We start from the raw sequence: 15,560 nt of genomic DNA, 5'->3' as shown, positions 1-15,560 counted from the left end.
CTTACTTGCGTGGCATTCCATGTGCGATGTCTGTTTGAGTTCAAAGTCTCTGAGACCAGGTGCAGGGAGCTGGGGGTTCTTTCTTTGCTGATCTTGGAGGCTGCCTGCATTCACATTGTCCATTCCACAGCTTGTTCCAAAGACAGTCTGCTCACGGTGTAGCTTCCGCACTTGACAAATTATTTTTATGCACGAGGCCCTTGAAAATGTTGACAGTCTTGTGACATCCATGGAGGGTCTTATTTGACGGCCACAACAGAGCGGTGAGGACAAGGGGCCCATGCAAGGCTCTGGGAGCTGGGAAGGCAGGTAGCTGGCTACGACGGCCCTGCTGGCACCGAGCGCTGTTCGCCTATCCTGGCTTCCCAAGGCTGGAGCTTATCTGGTCCCCTGGTTTTCAGAGGTGGTGCTCCAGGGAGCCTGGGGTGAGGGGGACCCGCAGTTTAATACCTGCTACACCCTGACCTCCATAGCAGCTTTTTAAGGGGTTCCACCAGTAAGGCGTGAGAGCCACTGCAGCCATGCCTTTCCGTAGTGGATAGGAGACTGTGTGGGGGGTTGCCTGGGGCAGTGCCGCCGGGCGGGTTGCGGCGCCACGTCAGTCCAGGGTGCGCAGGGTGGCGGCGTCCCCCTCGCAGCTGGCGCGGCCCCTCCGGAGCACGCCGCGTGTTTACCGACCTGACGCAGCGTCCCGGCCCGGCTGGCAGACATCCGGCAGCATCACCGCTGACCCTCCCCGCCCGCCCCATGCAGGCGGCCACATCCTTACCTCTAAATTTAGTCTGCAGGAAGGAGAACCTGGGGTAGGGTGGGGGAGGACTGGAGCCAGCCCTGATGCCTGTCCTCCTGGGAGGGAGGCAGGACCTAGCATCTCTGGGGTGAGGGAGGAGAGGGAGGGGAGTCAAGAGGACAGAGGCGGCGAGGAGGAAAGCGCCGGAGCGGCCCTGCTCCCTGCGTGGCCTCATCCCCAGCGAAAGCGCGACACCCGCTGTCTGGGAAGGGGAGCGGGAGCCCTTGCCTCCGAACTGGAGGCTGCCCGGATGGGGCTCCGGGTCTCGGGCGCCACCTACCGGCCTTTTTGGGAACCGATTCTGCACGGAGTTGGCGGGCCTGGGTCTCAGGGGAGCTTGGAGGACTTTTAGGGGCTGGAGGGTGGGCGGGGGGGTTGGAGAGAGGATTCCAGTCCAGGCCCAGGTATTGCAAGGGTAGGTGGAATGGGCGGGGGGCGGCGGGGGGGAGGCACAAAGAGCAGCTTCTCAGCCTGAGCGTATTTCGAAAAAAGCCTCCTTTGCTCACCCATGTCACTTAAGTGATGTTAAGGACGCTGCGGTTCAAAGCAGGATGGAAACCTCAGTGGTCAGACCCTGAAATGCATAGAGAAGAAAGTCAGTGTGGCAGCCTTTGACGGATTGATTGGAAGGCAGGAATGACTATCTTGTTAATGAGGTGTATGTAGATATATACAGTGAATTACACATATCTCAAATGTGTAACTCAGCGAACCTTCATATGTGCACTGGGTACCCACTTTTCAGATTAAGATACTTATTCCCTCTACATAAGAAAGTCCCCTCCTGCCCCCTTCAGTCATCTCCCTGCCTCCTAACCTCTCTTCTGACCTCTGGCTTCACAGATTGGGTTTGCCTCTTCCTGAGCTTCGTGGGAATGAGGTCATAGTCTGTGCCTTTTTGTCTCTGGCTTCTTTTGCTCAGTGTGGGTTGAGGTGCATCTGTGTGGTTGGGAGTATCAGTAGTTGGGTTCTGTTTATTGCTGAAGAGTAGTGCGTGGTATGGATATGCTACTTACAGCACTGGATATGTATCTGTCCTCCTGCTGATAGACTTGTGGGGTGTTTTTATTTTCAGGCTGTTATGAATGTAGCTGCTGTGCACACTCTTTAACATGTGTCTTTGGTGGAATCTGCCCCCTTTCTGTTGGGTGTATGCTTTAGAGTGGGATTGCTATGTCATGGGAACAGTTATGCACAGCTTTATTAGGTACGGGTGACAGTGCCCCTTGTTTGCTGTCCGGCAGCCACCTTCCACCCACATTTGTTCCCTGTTAGATCCTGGATACTATTAGATTCTGCAACTGCTGCCACTTAAACCTCAGCAAAGACAGCTGGAATCAAAATTGCTTGAATCAGGGAAGGAACAGGGACAGCATCTGAGTTGAGTTGTTCCTCAGGGTGGCCCCCAGATACCTCCAAACCCTCCGGGTCATTCTAGGAAGAGAAACACAGCCTCTCCTAGCCCTGGGACCAGATTTGGGGACCCCCTTGGCTTCCCAGCCATCAGCTCCCCTAATCTGGCGTCTCTGAGCAAACTGGTTTAGTGTAACTGTCAATTTCATGTCTGGCCTCTGGTGCCATGGGTCCTCTTGGTCCACTGTTTCCTGGGCTCCTTGCTGCTTTGTGGTGGCTGAGGGACTGGGTGGCTGGGAAAACAACCTACCCGGAATAGCAGGCTTGTTGGATGCAGGCCTCGTGGCACTTTCTTGGGGGAGGGCGGGACTATGTCCTGCCCACCAAATTGCCACTTCATTGAGGCTGTGAAAGACCAACAGAAAGCCAGAGACAAGAGAAGGGGCAAGGGAAAGAGAGAGTGCCAGGGAAAAGCCAGGCAAAGGAGGGAGAACAGAGGGTCCAGGGTTGTGTATACATGTATCCTGGGGTCTGTGTGAGTATCCTGAGGTTTGTGTGAATATCTTGGGGTCCATGCAAGTATCTTCGGGTCCAGGCAAGTATCCTGGGGTCCAGGCAAGTATCCTGGGGTCTGTGTATCCTGGGGCATCTGTGTGAGTATCTTTGGGTCCAGACAAGTATCCTGGGGTCTGTGTGAGCATCCTGGTATTGGCACCAGGTGGACCACAGCAGCTATGCCATGCTGAGCTGGTCCAGAATCAGCAGCCCCAAGCCCCAGTCTCTCCTGACTGTAGCCTTCTTGGTCATCTCCTCACTGGCCGCCTCTCATCTCCACTTTGGGGCCTGTGGTCAGGGAAGAAGCAGTGCCTAACAAGTTTGGGGGTGGGATTGAGAATTTCAGGGGCTTAAGATGGGCTCCCAGGTCTCCTGCCTGCTGGTGGGGACCCAAAATGCATCCCTCCCTTACATTCTCCTTCCCTCCCTTTCTTCCTTTTTTCCTCCCTTCCCGCCACCTTCTCTTATTTATTCTTCCCTTCCTCCCTGCCCCTTTGGAGGTGGCTCTTCTTGTCCAGGTCCTCAGAGAGGGAGGGAGAGGACTCCAGGTTCCCCCACCCGCAACAGAGGGCAGAGTGTGATGGGAGCCCTGAGTGTCCCTTGGGGCAGGTGGGAAGTGAAGGCAGAGCCAGTAAACTGTGATACCTCCTCCCCCTGCAGGTTCCTAGAAGGTGAGTTCGGACGGTATGCAAAGTTGTGAATCTAGTGGCGACAGTGCGGATGACCCTCTCAGTCGTGGCCTACGGAGAAGGGGACAGCCTCGTGTGGTGGTGATCGGCGCCGGCTTGGCTGGCCTGGCTGCAGCCAAAGCACTTCTCGAGCAGGGCTTCACGGATGTCACTGTGCTTGAGGCTTCCAGCCACATCGGAGGCCGTGTGCAGAGTGTGAAACTTGGTAAGTGCCACCCAGTCTAGCCAAGCCACCTCCCCAGGTCACCTTTAGTCTCCTAATTCCCGGCTCTGCCTGAAGTCTCATTATTTTAGCTTCTGGGATAAATGTTCCATTGTGCATCCTGCCTGGGTGTTTTCCAGAAACTTCCTTTGCTCCTCGTGGCAGCCCTCTGAAGTGGGCACGGTAGGGCCCTGACTTTCACTTGGGGAGAATGCTGGCTATATTCTGACGTAGCGTTCACAGTGTTTAGGAGGGAGTGGACATCCCCGCTCTCTTGGTACTGAGTGGGCCAGTTTCTATTTCACAAGAAGTGAAATTCTTCTGCAAGGCCCTAGTAGTTGTTAACTTTTGATTGTGAGTTAGTCTATCATGACTGAGAGCTAGCCCTGCAGCAGTAGGATCCTGGGTTAGCAGAGGTGAAAGGGGATTTTGGGTCTCCATGTGTGTGATGGGCAGGTCTTGGGATTATCTGGGAAGTGGATCTGTCCAGGTTGCAGAGCAGTGAGGACCCTGGAGAAAGCAGCCAGGTAAGAGACTTGCCTTAGGGGTGGGCAGACTTTGCCAGGGGTCTCAGAGAGTGGGGAAATTGCCCGAAATCCCCCGGTCAGGGCTTCCCAACGGGGGGTGGGGGGCTGGTGGGATCTGACCAATGAGGGGTTGGGTGGGTAGGAACCATGAAAATGACCCAGTGAGACCACACATGGCCTGGAATGTGTGGCTACACTGGTCCTCTAGAGGATTTTTTTTTTTTTTTTTTTGAGACAGTCTCGCTGTGTCACCCAGGCTAGAGTGCGGTGGCATGATCTTGGTTCACTGCAACCTCCGCCTCCGGGGTTCAGGAGATTCTCCAGCCTCAGCCTCCTGAGTAGCTGGGATTACAGGTGTGTGCCACCGTACCTGGCTAATTTTTGTATTTTTAGTACAGACGGGCGTTTCACCATGTTGGCCAGGCTGGTCTTGAACTCCTGACCTCAGGTGATCCGCCTGCCTCGGCCTCTTGTAGAAACTTTGATCACATTAAGTGTCTTCCCCTACAGCATTTCCTGCAAGGCATAACCAAAGTTGTCCCTTTTCCCCTGGCGCACACAACAGTGTCTGGCAGGGAAACAGACTCCGCCTTCTCATGGGAGGAATGGCAAAGTCACGTTGCAAAAGGGGTGTGTGTACAAAGATAGGAGGAATCATTGTGACTATCTTGGCAAAAAATGTACCACATATATCTTGAAGCAGGCCTGCAAAAACAAAACAAAACACACCCCCCAAAATTTCTATTTTCCTTTCATCATTTCAGCTTCCCTGGGAGCTAGGTAGGGATGGAGATGAATGGGAGAAGGAGACAGTTTCTGCAGCATCAGAAGAAGAAACTGCAGCCCAGGCACAGAGGCAACTTGCCTCAGAGTATATGGTACCTTGGCTGGGAATGGGGTAGTGGACCTCGTTCCCAGGTCATCCCAACTTAGACCCAGGAGATGTCCCCTGCCCCAGTCCGGCTCTCAGGGTTTTTTGTACTGCGCCAAAGGATGTAGAGGACTTCACTTTCCCTGGAAGTGTGCTTTAGATTGCTTTATGGGTGAATCTTGCAAACTGGGATGTTTGGCCTTCTCTCCTGCCCCATGTTGAATTTGGAGGGGACCATTTTCTGTCTGGGAAGTGCTTTAGATCTTGGAGCCACTGGGGATGTTGAAGAATTGAAAAAAGCCCAGGTGGGGACCCTCAGGTGCCCACAGTGCTGCTCCCAGGTGAGGAGGCACCAGTGAGGAAGTGGGGTCTGGTATCTGGTATTACCTGAGAAAAAGGTGGGACTGAAAAAGAAGAGCCTTCTAACTGGTCCAGTAAGGCGACTCTGGGACAAATCACAGAGTCATCCAAGGTGGCAGTTATGTTAGCTGTAAGGTGTTTTTCGGTGGGAACTTTTCACTGAGGACCTTTGTTGTTTGCCAGCAGTGGGAGTTCAATCTCTTTCCTGCCCTGTTGTAGGGGTGGAAAGACCCTCTTAGAGGAAGGAGGGGGAAGCCGTGCTGGCCTTCTCTGGAGAAGTCCCTAAGCCTCTAAGGGCCTGTTGTTGTCACCCTCAGGACACGCCACCTTTGAGCTGGGAGCCACCTGGATCCATGGCTCCCATGGGAACCCTATCTATCATCTAGCAGAAGCCAGCGGCCTCCTGGAAGAGACAACCGATGGGGAACGCAGCGTGGGCCGCATCAGCCTCTATTCCAAGAATGGCGTGGCCTGCTACCTTACCAACCACGGCCGCAGGATCCCCAAGGACGTGGTTGAGGAATTCAGCGATTTATACAACGAGGTGAGGTGTGAGCAGAGTAGCTGGGCATGAGGGCATGGGGAGACCTGGGAGGTCTGTGATTCTGGTCATGTCTCTGCACACTCCCTGGGCCCTGCATTTGGAAAACCAGGATAATGTGAGGGTAAATGAAGATATTGAGTGGGAAAGTACTAGCCAAGAGATTATTGATATGTGTGATTAAATATTCCTTTACAAAGTCCTTAAACATTTTTTGTTAGATTTATTACTAGGTATGTGGGGGTCGTGTTGATGGTTGTTGCTGTTGTTGTTTTTGGATACTCTTATAAGTAGTAGTTTTTTTTCTTTTTGGGACGGAGTCTCGCTCTGTCGCCCAGGCTGGAGTGCAGTGGTGTGATCTCAGCTTACTGCAACCTCTGCCTTCTGGGTTCAAGCAATTCTCCTGCCTCTGCCTCCCGAATGAGTAGCTGGGATTACAGGCACGCGCCGCCACGCCTGGCTAATTTTTGTATTTTTAGTAGAGACAGGGTTTCACTGTGTTGGCCAGACTGGTTTTGAACTCCTGACCTCGTGATCTGCCTGCCTTGGCCTCCCAAAGTGCTGGGATTACAGGTGTGAGCCACCACACCTGGCCATAAATAGTAATTTTTAAAAACTTTATTTTCTAATTGTTTCTGATATATAGAAATATAATTGATTTTTATATATTGATTTGTTACGTTGCTAAATTATTTTTAATTCTAATAATATATCTATTATGTTAATTATATTAATTTATATTCTAATAATATTTTGGAATTTATGTATAGAACTCTACACAAAAAAATGAGAATTTTGTCTTTTTTTCCTTTCTGGTCCTTAGACCAGCATTTATCCAATAGAACTTTCCACAGTGACGGTGATGTTTTAGACCTGCCCTATGCAGTGTGGCAGTCACTAGCCACATTTGGCTCTTGAGCACTTGAAATGACGCAAGTAAAACCGAGGAACTGAATATTTAATTTTGTTGTTGTTGTTGTTTATTTTTGAGATGGAGTCTCGCTCTGTCGCCCAGGCTGGAGTGCAGTGGCACAATCTCAGCTCACTGCAACCTCTACCTCTCTAGTTCAAGCGATTCTCCTGCCTCAGCCTCCTGAGTAGCTGGGATTACAGGCATGCAACACCACGCCCAGCTAATCTTTGTATTTTTAGTAGAGACAGAGTTTCACCATGTTGTTCAGGTTGGTCTCGAACTCCTGACTTCATGATCTGCCCCCTTGGCCTCCCAAAGTGCTGGGATTACAGATGTGAGCCACTGTACCCGGCCTAATTTCTTAATTTTAAATTGCTACAGGTGTCTAGTAGCTGCTGTGTTGGATAGCACAGCTGTAGACAGTTTTATTTTTTTCTTGCCTTACTGCACGGGTTAGTATCTCAGTAAAGTGTTGGATAGAAGTGGCAATGGCACACATCCTTGTTTTATTCAGATTTTAAAAAAATTATTAATATTGTTAGTATTCTTTAGCTGTGTGAACTGCACTGAACAAGCAAAGTAATGTGTAGGCCCTGTCATCTGATAGCTTGTCATTTATGGTGTAATGATCCTTCACTCCAGGTCAGTAATTTGGCCAGCAAACACCTATTGTGCATTTTCTTTTCTTTCTTTCTTTCTTTCCTTCTTTGTTTCTTTTCCTTCTTTCTTTCTTTTCTTTCTTTTTTTTGAGATGGCGTTTTGCTCTCGTTGTCCAGACTGGAGTGCAATGGCACGATCTCGGCTCACCACAACCTCCGCCTCTCAGGTTCAAGTGGTTCTCCTGCCTCAGCCTCTGAGTAGCTGGGATTACAGGCATGCACCACCATGCCCAGCTAATTTTGTATGTTTAGTAGAAACGGGGTTTCTCCGTGTTGGTCAGGCTGGTCTCAAACTCCTGACCTCAGGTGATCGGCCTCCCAAAGTGCTGGGATTTATAAGCGGGAGCCACCGCGCCCAGCCTCTTGTGCATTTTCTAATCTCTTGGGCATGAGAAAGGAGACATGACCCTTGCTTTGGGGCGGTCCCTGCTCTATGGAGGACAGGCACACTCAGTGTCTTGTGTGTGTGCACCAACAAGGTACGTTGTGTGCAGTCCATTGTATTGTGCATTCTCACTCATGTGCCAAGAGACTGAATTGTTAATGGGTCAGATAAGAACTAGTATTCTTCAAAGTAGACCTCTCTGGTCTGCTGCAAATCAGCCCCAGCCTGATTCCCAGGTTATTGTGAGTGATTCAAACATGGATGCCTTTTGAAAATGACTTTCAGGGCCCATGGTTTGTTTTTTCAAATGTGTTTAAAAGTAGATCATCATCAAATTCTGCAGGTGGGTTTGATTTTTGAAAGTCAAGAGTGTGCATTGTGAATATGGGGTGGATATGGTGGATTATCATCTAAGTGGTGATGTTTTGAGTCAAAAGGATAAGGCATGATGATGATGTCAAGATTTCTTTGTGTGGCTTTTAACCAATCCTAGAGGCCATTCTGAGGAGGTGTGCTCTAAGCACGTGAAGCCTTGCCTCAATGTGGCTTCATAATAAATATGCAGCCCCCCAAAGATGATGACTTTGAAGAGCCACTCATTTGAATGTATTTTATTTATTAACAAATATATGAGTTTGTGCAATAGTATCATCTAGAGCTTAGTTTCTGGAGTAAGACTGCCTTGATCAAATACCAGTTCTACCATTTATTAGCTGTGGAATCTTGAGCAGGTTATTGAACCTCTCTGAGCCTTACTTTCCTCTTCTGTAAAATGGGCATGGTGGTACCTACCTCATAGTATTATGAGGATTGAATGAGATCCAATGATAAATGCTTAATGAGAATTGGGGTGAGTATTATTAGCTGACACAGACGTGTCCCATTTTCCTTGGGTCACATTGGGAAGGTGTCAGATAATCCAGGAGAGGAGACTGTGCCATATGGCACACCCATGTGCAGTGAAGGCTGTCCTAGTTGGTGGCTGATACAAAGAGTCATGTCGATGGACTAAATTTGTTACTCCTCAGCTGGGCATTTTGGCCTCTAGTTAACATAAGCTAAGGACTGGCTACCATGTTGCTTATTGCCCAAGGGAAAAACCCAGGGAGGAGGAGGCAAGTTGAAACCCTGACCCTTGGCAGTGCTCCTGGGTGAAGAATTTGCTGAGGACTCCAGCTAAGGCTAACCACTCAGCATCTCCTGATTGCAGGGAGGCAAGACAAAACAATTTCCCTCACTTTCTTCTTTATAATTTAGTCTCCAGAGATAAGTTTAATTCATGTCTGTGTCTCAGGTGGAGGCCTTCCCCTTGAGTGAGATGGTGGTGGTGGAGGGTGGTGGACATCACTGCGCTTTGCCATCTTCCTTCACCCTGTGGCCCCAGGGCTGGGGGACAGGGCAGACACCATTCCCAGACATGTGTGCTGACCACACTCACTTTAGGAAGGGAAACAAACCATTCATCAGCTCAGCCACAGAGGCCCGGCCAAGGAGCCTCCATTAGCTGGTGTCCTGGGAATGACAGCTGTGGGCATGTGATCCTGCCGCCTTTTTGCTCAGCCCTCCAGCGATGCCAGGGCCTTGGATCAAGTCCAGAGTTCTTGGAATGACTCTCAGTCCTTTATGCCCTGGACCCTGCCTGCCTTTCTAACGTCGGCTCTCAGATCCTCTCTCCTTCCTGCCCCCTCCAGCAAAACCACACTCCTTCAGGATTCCTGACTGCTTCTCCATCTTTGAGGTTGCTGTTCCCTCTGCCTGAAATGCTTTTCTTCCCCCTCCTGCTCCACCCTGGCTGTCTCCCAGCTGCCCATGGTTGTCTGCGTTGACCTCACAGCCCCGGGTTCTTTCCTATCACGGCAGCCCAATGGTGGACTGTCTCCCCAGCTGGAGTGAGGATAGGGGCAGGGACTGTTTCGCCCACATCACAAGCTGTGTCCTGTGCAGAGTTCAGTAAATGTTGAGTAAATGTTGCTTCTGGGGATCCCAGGACTGCCCCTGGACTGGCTTACTTCCTTCAGAGAGCTCTGCCTGGTGCTTAGTGGGGGCTGTAGATGAGGCAGGTACGGGGGTGGGCGGGCAGTCAGACCCCTTTCCAAGCGACTGATCATCGTTACCTGTTGATGAGGTGTGGGCTGGAGTTCTTGCTGAAATGTGCCCGTGAAATGCATCTTCCTTCCTTGGCACACTGGGGCCTCCTGAGACCCTGGCTTTTGTGTTCCTGTCTTCCCCACTGCATCAGCTTCCTTACTCATGGTTGAGGCCTGAAGCAAAGCGGGTACTTTGTACGGACCTGCACAGGCCCAGGGAGGTATCTCCAGACTTCAGGGGCCCTTCTGCTGGCCAGGCCACAGCTCCAGACTGCCCTCTTGGGAGCGGGCAAAGCAGACACACTTGGGCAGGGGTGGCAGGGAAAGTACGTGTATGGCTCTTGGAACAGGTAAATGTGTGCAAATGCCCATCCTCCAGTGGGAGGTAGAGCCCATGGAGGCCCATGCAGAGTCCATGAGGGGTGGCTTCTTTCCCACAGACTGTATGGGCACCAAATGTTTCACATCGTCCTAAGCAAGGGCCCGGCAAGAAAGCCTCCAGGGCCCATCTCACCTCCCCAACAGGCCATAGGCGAGGAGGTGGCTGCCCAGGGCCTTGGCTGTTGGTGCAGTCCTGATGCAGCATTGAGTGCAACATCAGATCCCTAAGGGACAGAGACCAGGGGCTCAGTGCATCCAGGGGACACCTGGGAACTGGTGGGTTTGAGTTGGGAGCCTTCTGTTTGAGATGGAGGTGTGATGAGGTGTTTTCAGTCTCTCTCATGGGGTCTCTCTGGCAGGTCTATAACTTGACCCAGGAGTTCTTCCGGCACGATAAACCAGTCAATGCTGAAAGTCAAAATAGCGTGGGGGTGTTCACCCGAGAGGAGGTGCGTAACCGCATCAGGAATGACCCTGATGACCCAGAGGCCACCAAGCGCCTGAAGCTCGCCATGATCCAGCAGTACCTGAAGGTATCTTGAGGAAGACGGATTCTGGGGGCGTCTGGGTCTGAGGAGGGCTGCGCTGCTCCTACCCCTGCCCAACCCTGGCGGTCACCTGGCTTCTCCTTGGGTCTTCCCGCAGGTGGAGAGCTGTGAGAGCAGCTCACACAGCATGGACGAGGTGTCCCTGAGCGCCTTCGGGGAGTGGACCGAGATCCCCGGCGCTCACCACATCATCCCCTCAGGCTTCATGCGGGTTGTGGAGCTGCTGGCGGAGGGCATCCCTGCCCACGTCATCCAGCTAGGGAAACCTGTCCGCTGCATTCACTGGGACCAGGCCTCAGCCCGCCCCAGAGGCCCTGAGATTGAGCCCCGGGGTGAGGGCGACCACAATCACGACACTGGGGAGGGTAGCCAGGGGGGAGAGGAGCCCCAGGGGCGCAGGTGGGATGAGGATGAGCAGTGGCCGGTGGTGGTGGAGTGCGAGGACTGTGAGCTGATCCCAGCGGACCACGTGATTGTGACCGTGTCGCTGGGTGTGCTGAAGAGGCAGTACACCAGTTTCTTCCGGCCAGGCCTGCCCACAGAGAAGGTGGCTGCCATCCACCGCCTGGGCATTGGCACCACCGACAAGATCTTTCTGGAATTCGAGGAGCCCTTCTGGGGCCCCGAGTGCAACAGCCTACAGTTTGTGTGGGAGGACGAGGCGGAGAGCCGCACCCTCACCTACCCACCCGAGCTCTGGTACCGCAAGATCTGCGGCTTTGATGTCCTCTACCCGCCTGAGCGCTATGGCCATGTGCTGAGCGGCTGGATCTGCGGGGAGGAGGCCCTCGTCATGGAGAAGTGTGATGACGAGGCAGTGGCCGAGATCTGCACAGAGATGCTGCGTCAGTTCACAGGTGTGCCATGTGCCCCACGACCCACTTCCCCCACGCCACTTCTTCCTCACCTGCCCTCCTCTGGTGGACCCGTGGCAGCTCTCTCCTCCCCAGACTGTGAAGCTCGGATGCTGTGCCCCACGGGAGAGCCACTGCAGGGTGCCACATTCAGCCAAAGGCTCTTCAATTGCTGACAGTTTAGAACTTGAAACACTCAGAATTATGGGCGCTGTGTCTCTTCCCTCTTTCTGAGGGCTAATGGTAAAACTCTCAAACATCACTGCCCATTGTGCTCTGTTGCTAAGAGTTGGATTTGTATTTTACTCTCTGAGCCTTTCAGCTGAACATTTTTCACCCACGATTCCAGGAGGGCCTCACAAGAACCCCCGACATTAGGCAGGGAAACATGATTATCTGTCCCTTCTTTTCAGATAGATAGGAAAACTAAGGTGGAGTGTTTTGCTGGGGGTCACAGGAGGTGCCGAGTGGGTACACAGCTCGAGCCCCAGCCTCCCTCCTTCCTCCTCTATCCTCCATGCCTACCCCTGTCAGCCTGGTCCTCCTGGAGCCCTGGAGGTGGGGTGGGGGGTTGTCCATTTGAGGTCATCTTCTGTATGCAGCCATTTCTTATGGCTCCCCTTGGCTTTTCTGACTCCCCATCAGGGAACCCCAACATTCCAAAACCTCGGCGAATCCTGCGCTCGGCCTGGGGCAGCAACCCCTACTTCCGCGGCTCCTATTCATACACGCAGGTGGGCTCCAGTGGGGCGGATGTGGAGAAGCTGGCCAAGCCCCTGCCGTACACGGAGAGCTCGAAGACAGCGGTAAGTGGGGGCGTTTGGGGTGAGGAGGGGAGTTGTGGGTGTATTTCGTATGTGTGTCTGGTCCAGGGTGAGGAGGGCTAGGGTAGTGTTCACTAAGGGGTGCTCAGGTGAGGCAGGGATGGAGGGTGGAGTAGCTTCTGTAATGAGAGAGAACACAAGGAGAAAAGTGTGCACTTAATATCTGGAAGAAAAAATGGAATCAAATTGAAACTTAAAGTGTTTTCTTGATATTATGAAAACTGAGCTATTCCGTGCTGTGCTGGCCAATATGGTAGCTATCAGCCACTTTCAATTTAGATTAATTAATTAAAATTTAAGTTAATACAGTATTTTTTTTTTTCTTTTTTTGAGACAGGGTCTTGCTCTGTCTACACTTCAGACTGGGGTGTAGTGGTGCAATCACAGCTCACTGCAGCCTTGACCTCCCAGGCTCAAGTGATCCTCCCACCTCAGCCTCCCAAGTAGCTGGGACCACAGGCATGCTGGCACGCCGCCACATCCAGCTAATTTTTGTATTTTTTTGGGTAGAGACAGGGTTTCATCATCCTGCTAGGCTGGTCTTGAACTCCTGGGCTCAAGCTAGCCTCCCGCCTCAACCTCCTGAAGTGCTAGGATTATAGGAATGAGCCACCACACTTGGCCAATATAGTAAAGTTTTTGTTCCTTGGTTGCACTAGTCGCATAGCCACATGTGGCTAGAGGCTCCATAGTAAATTATATAGTGATAGAACATTTCCAGCATCATGGCACGTCCTATTGGACAGCACTGATTCAATGGAAATGTTTTCCCAATATATTTTAGAAAATAAAGTTTAGATTACTGATGTTCTCCACAATTATGCCAGCTGTACAGTTAAAAAAAAAAATCTGAAATATATATTTTTGCTCCCATAAAGTGGATTTTGAGTTTTCCCCATCAAGTAGACACACACAGTAAATGTTAAAACTCAACAGAGTTATATTTAAAACAATTATTTGGTATAATTGGTGAAGAAGAGTTCAGTCAACCAGCATCTACTGTGCCTGCCCAACTGTGCTCAGAGGGAAAGAGAAAAGGACTGGTGTTTAAAGAAAGAGAGATCCTCAGAAAGGCCCTTTCTGCTGCCACAGCCATCCTGCTAAAAAGCAAATCTCTTTTCACTTGCATCAGTTAGGACTAGTGCATGTAACAAAAAGCAAAGCAAAGCAAACACACCTGTGACTTAAACAAGGAAAACCAAAAGGAAATCTGGAGGCAGGCAGCAGGATCCCATATCATTAGCACCTGGCTCTCATCTTCAAGACCATCTTGTGGTCCAAGAGGGCTGCAGAAGCTCCAGTTCTCACATCTGCATCTGAGGCTGGAAGGAAGAGGAAAGGCAGATGGCAAGAAGGGAACCCTTGGAGCTGAGTCAGCTGTGTCTCTAAGCAACAGTGGACTTTAATGCTTATTGGCCAGAACATAGTCACATGACTGCACCTAGCTGCTAGAGAGGCTGGGTAGTATCATTTTTATTCTGGGTGGCAATGGACCCAGTTAAAAATCAGGACTTTGTTATTGAGGAGAAAGAGGAGAATGGGTGGATGTGGGAGTAGGCAGCTTGTACCCTGACACAGTATACAGCACCCCTTTCAGTGTAACAGCCTCTGTGGGCTCCTTGGTGGTGGGATACGGCCTCACTACTCAGGGTAGCTAGATCAGTACCAGCCTCACCTGGGAGCTGGTTAGAAATGCAGACTCTCAGCCTGGCCAACATGGCGAAACCCTGTCTCTACTAAAAATACAAAATTAGCCACGCATGGTGGTGCACACCTCTAGTTCTAGCTACTCAGGAGGCTGAGGCATGAGAATTGCTTGAACCCGGGAGGCGGAGGTTGCAGTGAGCGGAGATCATGCCACTGCACTCCAGCCTGGGTGTCAGAGCGAGACCCTGTCTCAAAACAAAAAAACAAAAAACAACAACCCCTGCCACCTCAAACACACACACACAAATAAATAAATAAAAAGCAATGCAGACTCTCAGCCCACCCCAGACCTGCTGGATTAAAAACTCTGCATTCTGGCCAGGGATGCAGACTCCTGCCTATAATCCCAGCACTATGGGAGGCTGAAATGGGAGGATGGCTTGAGCTCAGGAGTTCAAGACCAGCCTGGGCAGAAAAGTAAAACCCCCATCTCTACAAAAAATTAAAAAAAAAAAAAATTAGCCAGATGTGGTGGTGTGTGCTTGTAGTCCCAGCTACTTAGGAAGCTTAGGTAGGAGGATTACTTGAGCCCAGGAGGCCAAGGCTGCAGTGAGCTGTGATACTGCACTCCAACCGGAGCAATAGAGTGAGACACTGTCTCAAAAATAATAAATAAAAACTGCATTTTATCAGGGTGCCTTGCACACTGAATTTGAGAGGAACCAGGATAAAGTCTAAATGCAAACTTGGGGTGCAAGAACTTGTACCTTGCCTAGACTTCACCTAGACAGCCTGCTTTCTCAGGGCTGAGCCCTGGCTGTGCCAAAATTCTCACTGTCCCCTGAGCAAGGCCTGCTTTCGTACATTTTTGCCCCCACCTTTCCCTCTGTCCGAAATGTCCTTTGCCTGTCCGTTCACTCAGCATCTTCTGAGAACCAGTTCAAAGGTCCTGTCCTCTGGGAAGCTTTGTGGGATCCCCTGACACTGGGCCTCTTTTCTGGGCTTTTGGCGCCACGTGCAAACCCCATTCCATCACATATGACGCTGTTTAGTAACTGGGTTTCATGTCTGGCTTCCTCACCAGCATGGAAGCTCCACAAAGCAGCAGCCTGGTCACCTTTTCTCTTCCAAGTGCCCAGAACAGCCCCTGGATGCTAACAGGGGCGCCGTAAAGGTTTGTCAAATTACCACCGACTTTATTGAGTGCTTTGTTCTTCCAGGTTCTAAGTGCTTTACATACATGATTTCCCTTAATCCTTACAACCACCCTCCGAAGTAGGTGGTGTAAACCCATTTGGCAGATGAGAAAAGCAAGGCTTAGGGAGGTTAAACCACCTGCCTCAAGTTCACAAGTAAGAGGCACAAAGAGCATTT

At 51.1% G+C, this 15,560-nt stretch overlaps 1 protein-coding gene across 3 annotated transcripts in view; it reads left to right on the top strand.

Moving 5' to 3' along the window:
* The window catches only part of SMOX (spermine oxidase), a 39,457-nt gene that overhangs the window by 23,207 nt on the left and 690 nt on the right, over positions 1-15,560 (top strand). For 2 of the 3 annotated variants that reach the window (XM_021921204.2, XM_031656587.1), the window contains exons 2-7: positions 3,359-3,592; positions 5,665-5,891; positions 10,673-10,846; positions 10,959-11,718; positions 12,361-12,521; positions 15,271-15,360. In XM_021921204.2, coding sequence (XP_021776896.1) covers positions 3,385-3,592; positions 5,665-5,891; positions 10,673-10,846; positions 10,959-11,718; positions 12,361-12,521; positions 15,271-15,360 — 1,620 coding nt within the window. In that variant the 5' untranslated portion in view covers positions 3,359-3,384. The remainder of the gene's footprint in view (positions 1-3,358; positions 3,593-5,664; positions 5,892-10,672; positions 10,847-10,958; positions 11,719-12,360; positions 12,522-15,270; positions 15,361-15,560) is intronic. The other variant, XM_021921205.2, reaches the window with a different exon arrangement.

This window comes from Papio anubis, chromosome 16 (genome assembly GCF_008728515.1).
Source record: "Papio anubis isolate 15944 chromosome 16, Panubis1.0, whole genome shotgun sequence".
Lineage (NCBI taxonomy): Eukaryota > Metazoa > Chordata > Mammalia > Primates > Cercopithecidae > Papio > Papio anubis.
The sequence above is the reverse complement of the archived record's forward strand: the minus strand, read 5'-3'. Positions and strand labels throughout refer to the sequence as shown.